The 9,954-nt window shown below is 36.4% G+C and overlaps 1 protein-coding gene, 1 long non-coding RNA gene and 1 pseudogene across 2 annotated transcripts; 2 read left to right on the forward strand and 1 right to left on the reverse strand.

Annotated features, from left to right (window-relative positions):
• Nucleotides 1-897: 897 nt before the first annotated feature.
• LOC128195799 (uncharacterized) lies at nucleotides 898-1,227 on the reverse strand. Its single transcript, XR_008247656.1, has 3 exons — nucleotides 1,177-1,227; nucleotides 1,007-1,096; nucleotides 898-910 (listed from the first exon to the last, which is right to left on the reverse strand). It is a non-coding gene; the product is annotated as an uncharacterized LOC128195799 (long non-coding RNA).
• Nucleotides 1,228-3,301: 2,074 nt separating this feature from the next.
• On the forward strand, nucleotides 3,302-4,902 carry LOC108337190 (UDP-glycosyltransferase 91A1). The gene has a single exon (XM_017573664.2). It carries the CDS (start codon nucleotides 3,354-3,356, stop codon nucleotides 4,761-4,763), a length of 1,410 nt encoding a protein of 469 aa, XP_017429153.1. The 5' UTR covers nucleotides 3,302-3,353; the 3' UTR covers nucleotides 4,764-4,902.
• A 1,788-nt stretch (nucleotides 4,903-6,690) lies between these two features.
• LOC108328069 (uncharacterized) lies at nucleotides 6,691-7,485 on the forward strand (annotated as a pseudogene).
• The last annotated feature ends 2,469 nt before the right edge of the window (nucleotides 7,486-9,954 follow it).

Raw genomic sequence — 9,954 nt, forward strand, 5'->3', positions numbered from 1 at the left:
ATGGCTGGTGATGGTGGCAGCCTGATGCTGGGGTTTGGTGTAAAGGAGAAATTGTGAGGGGGAGGGAGGCAAAGATGAGAGAAATCGCGAGAGAGAAAGAAGAACAGTAACTTCGCTTTTCGCTTTTAGATTTTAACCTAAGGGCTACTACCTCGGTTATATGAAAAACCGGTGCCTAAGCCCTTTAACTGCATCAGTTACACAACAAACTGGTGCCTAAATCATTTAAAATTCATATATATGTCTCGGTTGGCCTTCTACCCGAGGCAGTAACATCTATAGGCATCGGTTCTTATATAACCGAGGTATATAACCACTCAATATTTACGGAAATGTCATTGCGCTTTTATACGCTTCGGTTTCAATAAAACCAAGGCATATATAGCGCGTTAAAAAAGTTTTTTTTACTAGTGGTAGTACATTAAAGGTTTTCTCAATAATACGAATCTTACTAGATTATATATTATTTAGATGTTGATTAAACATACTCTTTTCTTTTTCATGAAATCCACTCTCATATATGATATATGATGTCTTCATTGGGATAATTTGATCTCTTAAAAGATTTTATTACTGTCTATTTTTAAAAAAATCAAGAGAAAAGTTTTAAAAATAAGGCTTAATAGGTTACTTCGTCCCCAAGTTAAGAGCTGAATTTCCGTTTAGTACCCAATTTTAAAAATGTTTCTATTTTATCCCAAAGTATTATAAATTGTATCAATTAGATCCCTTCCGTTAAATTCACATAAACGGAATTAACTCCAATTGACGAATCTGCACTTTTTCTTCTCTCTCCTCTACATTTCTTGCAATGTTCCAGCTTTTTCTCTCTCTCTTCTTCCTCACTTTTTCTGTTCTCCTCTGCACTCACAACTCTTAATGGCCTATTTCTTTGTAGACGGCTTTCAATCTGATTTCAAATATACACAATGTTAATTGTCTTGTAATAATCATGCATAGAGATAGACTTGCAAGAAAAAAACTTTTTCCCATAGATAATAATAACCTTGGATAAATTTATGTCCCTCAATGCAAATACAGCCAAAGCCTTAAACAGTACTCCAGGACCTTCATTCAGCGTAAACACAATACTTGTCTGAAAATAATGAATAATTGGTCGAAGAGAATCTTGTGTCATGATTGAGACAATAGTCATACATCAAAAAGAGATTTTACCTTAAAGGGCTTATAAGCTTTTGGGATTATTGGATCCCTAGCAAGCACGAGATACCGACTGATGATTTTATGACCATCCTGTACAAAGCAATCAAACCAACACAAGAATTTTTATTTACAGAAATATAAAGGAATATAATATATAGCCTCTATTGCAGAAGTTTGTGCACTAATGAATGACAAAGAACATGTCTCAACACACACAACACTTTGTATTGACTAATTACAACAACATACCCTTGTCATTGAATATTGGAAGGAATACGCATAGCAAATGCATTGCAAGTTGACTTATGAATGTATTGATTTAGCCTAGCAGTAAAATTTGTTCAAGGGTGTAAAAAGCATATTTGAAAGAGGATTGGTTCGCAGATATTCCAGAATGAAATTTAGCATCTTACTATCCACATTATTCTTGGCAGTAGTCAAGCAATTGAGAAAGAGAATAAAAAATGGTTCAAATAGTTAGATGGCCTCATAAAGAAAGAACGTTCTGAATTCTACAGAACAAAGGTTTAAGGTAAATGCTAACATCATGGAATTTTCACATATATAAAAAGGAAAAAAATCGTTCTTGGGTTCTAGCAAACAACACCATAATCTTTTAGGGGAACTGTTCTTCAACAAGTTGAAAAAATTAGAGAAAAAATAAAGTGTCTGGTTTATCTGGAGGAAAGGTAGACATGGAGACAATATAAAAGGCTATAGGTTGAATTGCAAGTATAAGATGAACCTTACATTGCCTCTAGTCAACAACTATATTTACACTAGAATATGCAATTATCTCTCCTGGTTTCAGGGTCAATGCTTTCTTATTTCACAAAGTTTCCCTAAACTTTGGGAGAAACTCAAAGCTTTGCAGGAGAAATTCAAAGGTGTAGAGGAGAACATAAAAAGTGAGGAAGAAGAAAGAGAGAGAAAAAGTTAGAACATTGCAGGAATTGCAGAGGAGAGAGAAGAAAAAGTGCAGATTCGTCAGCTGGAGTTAACTCTGTTTATGTGAATTTAACGGAAGAGATCTAATTGATACAATTTATACTACTTTGAGATAAAATAGAAGCATTTTTAAAATTGGATACTAAACGAAAATTCAGCTCTTAACTTGTAGACGAAGTAACCCATTAAGCCTAAAAATAATGAGTTTGGAGTTGGTTTTTTTTGTAACAATAATTGTTTTTCCTGTAGGGCTTTCTAGTCGTTTATGATATGACCTCTAGACCATTCATATATACTCTCCAACCCATTTCCAGACCTTTAAGTTATTTCTACATGGTTTGTGTCATTGCTACATGACCTTCACATCATTTCATAGTGTCCTTCATGTATGACCTTCACATCATTTCATGGTTTCGAATTTTTTTTCTCAACATTTATTTTGCTAGCAATTGAATTATTCAATTACGACTTGATTCTCCTTACCTTCGTCATAATTCAATTAATATAACCTACAATAGTATATTAGTCTAATCATCAGACCAACACTCAAACAAATTTGAGATTTATTAGAAAATCGAATAAATTGTACTGATGAATAACCATTTCGTTTGGAAAACTCATATTTGTTTATCATGCACGGTGTATTTAGCATACCCTATTTTATTCTATATAATTTATTATATTTTTTTTAAAATAAGCAATTACAAAAATGACAAAAATTCTTGTTTATCATGCACAATTTTTATAAAAAAAGGACGAAACAAAAATTTTACTTACAATAAAATGATTTCGATAGAGAGAATAAAAAGTTAGGGTTACCTCCAAACTTACAATAAATAATAAAAAATACATGCACTACTTCATTAAAATAATAAAACATAATTTATGCTAAATATGACTATTTATGGCAAATGAAAAATGTTAAAATGGTCCTTGTGGATAACGACTACTTCTTTTATTTGCCAAGTGTTTCCCAACTTACTAATCTCAAACTTTTAAAAATTGATAGTAAATAAGTTTTGAGCAATATGGATTTGTCTGTTTTGTTTTATCTTTTCAGTCATTAAATATCTTCTATCATTATCAGAGAAATGCTATAAATTTTCTTTTTACTGTTTCGGTTGAAGTGTAATTTCCAGTTTGGTCGTCAGAGTCCACGAAAAATAAAACCTGAGAAATATTAACATATCTCGCATTGTGAGAAAAAGGAAAAACTACCATACGCAGCCTGCTCTGAAAAAATGGCCAATGATAAGGAAAAGGTTCTCCACATAGTAATGCTTCCATGGCTAGCCTTTGGACACATGATCCCGAACCTCGAGCTAGCCAAGCTCATTGCTGGAAAGGGTCACCGTGTGAGCTTCGTATCCACTCCTCGAAACATAGAGCGTCTCCCCAAAGTCTCGCAAAACTTGGCCACACTCATCGACTTCGTCAAGCTTCCGCTGCCCAAAGTCCCAAACCTTCCAGAAAATGCAGAGGCCACCACCGACGTCCCCTACGACGTCGTTCAATACCTGAAGAAAGCCTACGATACTTTGGAAGAACCCTTCACCCATTTTCTCGAATCTTCCAAAGCCGATTGGCTCTTCTACGACTTCGCTCCCTTCTGGGCAGCTTCTGTAGCTTCCAAACTTTGCATAAGGAAGGCCTTTTACAGCATTTGCACTCCACCCTTCCTCGGCTTCTTAGGACCCCCTTCCGTCCTCATGGGCCACGACAGTTCATACCGCCAAAAACCTGAAGACTACATCGTTGCTCCTCCGTGGGTCCCTTTCCCGACCACCGTCGCCTTCCGTTACTACGAGATCATGCGAATCGTGGACAGCCTCTCCTCCCAAAACAACTCCGGCGTCGCCGACACGAACCGGTTCGGTGTCAGTATTCAGAACTGCGATATCGTTTTTATTCGAGGATGCACTGAGTTCGAATCGGAGTGGTTTCATCTGCTGGAGAGCATTTACCAGAAGCCAGTTCTCCCGGTGGGGCAGCTACCCAGCACGGCGCCTGTTGGCGGCGAGGACAACGACACGTGGAGGTGGATGAAGGGCTGGTTGGACAAGCAGGCGCGTGGGAGCGTTGTGTACGTGGCGTTCGGGAGCGAAGCGAAACCGACGCAAGATGAAGTGACGGAGATAGCTTTAGGTTTGGAGAAATCGAAGCTTCCGTTTTTGTGGTTGCTGAGGGTTCAGCGTGGTCCGTATGACCCAGATGTGCTGAGGTTGCCGGAAGGGTTCGAGGAACGAATTAAGGGACGTGGAGTTGTGTGCAGCAGTTGGGCACCGCAGTTGAAGATATTGGAACACGTGGCTGTTGGTGGGTTCTTGACTCACTCCGGTTGGACATCTGTGGTGGAGGCTGTTCAGAACGAGAAACCGTTGGTTCTGTTAACGTTCTTGGCAGACCAAGGGATAAATGCGAGGGTGTTGGAGGAGAAGAAGATGGGATACTCTGTGCCCAGAGATGAACGAGATGGATCGTTCTCGAGTGACTCGGTCGCTGACTCATTGAAACTGGTTGTGGTTGAAGAAAAGGGAAAGATCTACAGAGAAAGAATAAAAGAGATGAAGGATTTGTTTGTCAATGGAGAGCGACAGGATAGGTATATCGATAATCTCATACACAACCTTAAAAGCCTCTCTAAATGTTAATCCCTACTATCATTGTTCTTATGTCTGATTTTTATGCTAAGGTTTTACCTGTCGTTTGTAATGGAAAATAATCTGAAAAGAAACGTTAAAAATTTTAATTTGCAATAATATGAACGAGAATATTAGCTTTTGTAGTGGATTGATCAATCTCACTTGGGCACCTTGTTTGATTATGGTAATTCTTTCCTCATCCTCCCCAAATGATTTATTTTTAAATTCTGTGTTATTAGAATTATGCTTATTTGTACATCTAAGAACATTTATCAGCACTGTCTGCCTTCCCAGAAGAAGCTTTTCTCACCAACAAGTTCTTCTCACATTACATTATTTTCACGTGGTGGCCTGAAAGACAGCTTCATGACAACACCAAAAAGCTCTTGTTTTTTTCCCACAGGCTAGGCGAGGGAAACACTGTAGGGCCCCAAAAAAGAATATCAACTTTGTTTTACTTTTTAAATTTATATTAATTTACAGTATTTTCATAACTTTATATTTTTATATTTGAATTTCAATGTAATTAATTAATTAATTGAATCTTAATATTAACATGACCATATTGGTTAAGATAGGTTCAAGGGAAACGGTATGACGGAAAAATGCAACTTAGTTATACAGATTGGGAAGATAGCATGGAAATGAACTAATTTTAATTTGACGCGTGATTGGTCGAGCTAATTCCTATACTTTGTTATTACTAATTCATTTTTAATTCTTTTTACCACTTATGCATTCATAGTGAAATATGTAATATTGTTTTGATTGCAAGATTAAGACAAAGATCATGTTAAATGATGAGAAATTGTAATACGAAAAATCACACTTTTGACATACATATATTTTTTATATTTATTTGATATTATAATTTTTTTTTAATATATACAAGTTTATTTTTTATAATTATTTTGCTGTTATAATATGTGTTAAATAAATATAAATGTCTATGTACTATTAATCATTATTATACACTTTATCGGTTGAAATGAATGTGATGTACAAACACTTTTTAACGGTGATGTTGATGCTTTTTGTTATGCACTTTATCCGTGTCAAATTAATGTTGATGTACACGTTCTTAACGTTGATGTTGTTTTTTTGAGTAATTTTTATATTTTGTTGTTAAATATTTTTTGGTGTTTGTCTTGTGATTGATGGAGAATATTCTAATAATATTTTTTAAAATAAGAGAATAAATACAAACTAATCTAATTTAAAATTAACAATATTTCAAGTTAGAAAATTTAAGTGCTTAAATATTTTTGTGTCTTTTAATTTTTAAATCATAAATCTTTAAGAGTAATTTTTCATCCACATTAAGGAGTTCGAGCTGAATTTTGAAGTTTCTTATTATACCTTCTATATTAAATAATTTTGTCCAACCATCCACGTTAAATACGTTAAATATAGGGTTAAATATGTTTTTAGTTTATAAAATTTGTTTTTAGTTCCTAAACTATCAAACAAATTTATTTTTAGTCCCTCTTTCAAACTAAGCTACAATTTGATCTTTCTTCTAAGAAAACCATAATTTTTCGTTCTCCAAAACTAACAACGTTAAAAAAATGCTGAGCTAGCTGACGGTGAAGTGTCACATCATTTTTTTTCTGAGATCAATCTTCCTCAAATTTTCTCCCGTTCCACCAACCAACCCCATTCCCCCACCATGGATGTTCCCACCGTCTCCTCAGCCACCGACGACCCTCCCTTCCCTTCCGCATCACAACTACCAACACAAGCTGAATTCATTAGCTACAGCTTAACAACAACTCATTCAACTCATTATCTGATTACCACTCCTATTTCTGAATTCATTTGAACAAAATGAAGTAATTGGCATTCAAGAAGGAAAAGACAAAACACCCAACCGGGAAAACTCGGGTACGAACCCGATTCGCGCTCTTCAACCCGCATCTCGTATGAATTGGGATCGATGGTGACAATGTCAGCGATTTCAGGATTGGGTCCTGCACCAACAATCGCAGAGCCAAGCTCTTCAAAAATGCCTCTAACGGCGGCGGACTCGGGGTCCTCGTTAGGCTTCATCTTCTACGACAAGGGCCTGTCGCGCTTCCGGATGTTGCCATCGGACAACTCCTGGTGCGACTTGACGAGGACCTTGTCGTGTTTGGCGGTGACACAAACGAGGACGACGTGGACTATCCGAATCGGAGGACTGGAATCGGCGAGGGAGGTTTCTCTCCCTGGGAGAGTTTGAGCCAAAGGTTGTGCACGTTTTTGGTGCCGGGCTTGACGCCCAACGAGGCAAAGGACTCGGAGGGGAGGCGGGGTTTGAGCCAATCGGAGAGGGATTGGGGAGATGCGAAGTTGTGGGGGTTCAAGGATAGGATGTTGAGGGCAGTGGTTGTGGTGGTATTTTTGGAAGGTGTTGCGATGAGGGACATGACGAGGAATTTGAGGAAGCGGCGCGAGAAGGGGCAGCAGGTGGAAGCGATGTTGGGTTGATGAGTCGGTGGGTGGGGGGGAGGTATTGTGCTGATGAAGGTTTGGGTGGTTTTAGTTTTCTGATTTGGGTCTCTATGGTGGTGGGAGGAGATGAACTGATACATGATTTGGGGGTTTTCTAGGCAGTGGAGATGGAGGTTTTACGTTGGATATGGAGGTGAGTGTGGTGGAGGGTGGTTGCACATGGGGGTTTCACGGTTATGGTGGCGCCGGTGATGTTCGAGGTGGCGCTGGAGGTGGCTATGGTAGAGTCGGAGGGTGAGGGAGGGAGAGGAGCTGAGAAAGATTAACTGGTGTTAGAAAAAAAAGCGACATGTCACACCACCGTTAGCCACCTCAGCTTATTTTTAACGTCGTTAGTTTTGGAGGACGAAAAATTATGGTTTCCTTAAGGAGAAGGATCAAAATGTAGCTTAGTTTGAAAGAGGGACTAAAAACAAATTCGCTTGATAGTTTAGGAACTAAAAACATATTTAACCCTTAAATATAAAATGTGGTTTAATGTATGGTTGAGTTAAGCGTAAAGTCAGCTTCTTAGTATGGTATCAAAACCATTGTTAGAGTCTATCCTAGTGGAGTTTATTGTTTGTTGGGTCTATTGTTTTACCCGTTATTGGGTCACTATAGAACCACCCAATAATGTATAATCTCACGCAAGAGATGTATGTACCTCAACGTGAGAGGGTGCAGCGAAAGTTTCACGTCGATTAGAGATAAAGTCAGTTTAGAGTATATAGGAGGGTGCAAATCTCACCTTACAAACTGAGTCTATAGGGTTGAGTTAGGCTTAAAGTCCACTTTTTAACATGATAGCAAAGTCATGGGTCAAAGCATATCCTAGCGGGATTTGTGTGTGTTAGGCATATCATTCCACCCGCTATCAGGCCACCCATTAATGTCTAGTCTCACGCACAAGATGTATATACCTTAGCTTGAGGAGATATGCTAGAAGTCTCAATTTGATTAGAGATAATGTCAATTTAATGTATATATGTGAGTGCCAATGTCACCTTACAAATTGATTTTATAAGGTTGATTTAGGTTTAAAGTCTATTTCTTAACAGTCTTAAACGAATTAGACCTAACCTGATCTTTATCAAAATAAACCTACTATGGTTCAACGAAGCTTGATTGAACATGGTTAAACCACCACTCCCACAAACATGGATTTTCCCCAACTCGGCACTTAACAACTTAGTTCAACTCTACCCTAAGTCAACTTGGGCTTGAGTATACTTGAACCAACCTTGCTTGACCATGTCTTGATCAAACTAGGCTTTATGTAGTCTTGATCATACTAGGCATACTTAACTCAGCCAAATGTGGGTTGGCCAACTGAATGTAGGCTTACTTGGACTTGAATCAACTAGGCTTAAATCCACTTGGTTTGACCTAAACTCAAAGCGACTTGACTTGATTTCAATATAGGCCAACGTGGCTTGATCGAGGTTCGAGTTTACTTGACTGAAGTTGAATTCAAATCAAATCAACTCAACTTGAATTTAGGTTTACTAAATTTGACTCTAACCCAGATTAGTTTGGTTGAACCTTACATGAATCTAACCTTACTAATTTGAAATATTTTATCCAAATAAAAAAATAGAAATTCACTTAATTTGGATTATATTATCCAAATAAATATTTAAAAAATATAATAATTTAAAATAAAATCAATTCAATTTCAATGTTTTTCAATTTCTAATAAATTATAAATTCCTTATTTAAAAAACTAAAAATAATAAAATAATACATTAACTTCCAACTTCCACTCATTTTCATTCACGATCCTTTGTTTATGCATATGCATAATACTTGACAACTTCCATAAGTAGTTTTTATTATAATATTCTTATTTTTCAAAAAGCAGTAACAAAAAATTTGATTTCAAATTATATTAAAAATAAATTATTTTTTATTTTAATAATTTTTTTAAGTAATTAAAGTTAAATATGTTTTTAGTCTATCAATAATCATATGTTTTTGGGTTTTGTCCTTCTTTCAAAGTTTGGTTCACTTTTATCCTCTTTCTTAATAAACTATAACTTTTAGCCTTCGAAAAATAACGACGTTAAATTTGTCCACTTATGATGCCAACTTATTTGTCCACTATGTGTCACGTTTCTATTTTTGTATGGATCTTAGAAAATAAGTTTATTTACCTTAAAAATTAGGATTTTTACTTATCTTCAATTAATCAAGCAAAATTAGGTTTACAAGAAGTAAAATTAAGATTTTTATCCATCAATTTGTGGTAGCCGTGCTTGGTGTGATTGTGGTGGTTGTTGTGCTCGATGTGAAAGAGATGCGCAAGGGCTTGCAAATTAATGTTCCAGTTTCTCTGATTCTATGTTTGAAAAATGGCAGCACCTTTCTGTTGTTACTCTTTCTTGGCCACTAGAGTATTCGTGCGGCAGACAAGTTTCAAATTAAGATTCTCATTATAGCTTAACAGGGTACGGACAATTATGAAATTAGATACTCATAAAACTCATTCTAATCAAATTACTGGAGGAATGAAACGAAAGGGTTAGTTCCATCTTCAAGCCACCAGCTTGATTCACATGAGAAAATCTTTAGAGTTCAATCTTTTTTGATGCCTCCCTTAACGAATAAGTGATATTCTTATCCTCTTTACGTTACTCACTTAATAGACACTAGACTGTTACTCTAATGCTTCTCCCATTACTGAAGTGAATAGTGACAATTTATATTATTATCAGAAGCAGCAACC

The sequence above is a fragment of the Vigna angularis genome, chromosome 1 (genome assembly GCF_016808095.1).
Source record: "Vigna angularis cultivar LongXiaoDou No.4 chromosome 1, ASM1680809v1, whole genome shotgun sequence".
Lineage (NCBI taxonomy): Eukaryota > Viridiplantae > Streptophyta > Magnoliopsida > Fabales > Fabaceae > Vigna > Vigna angularis.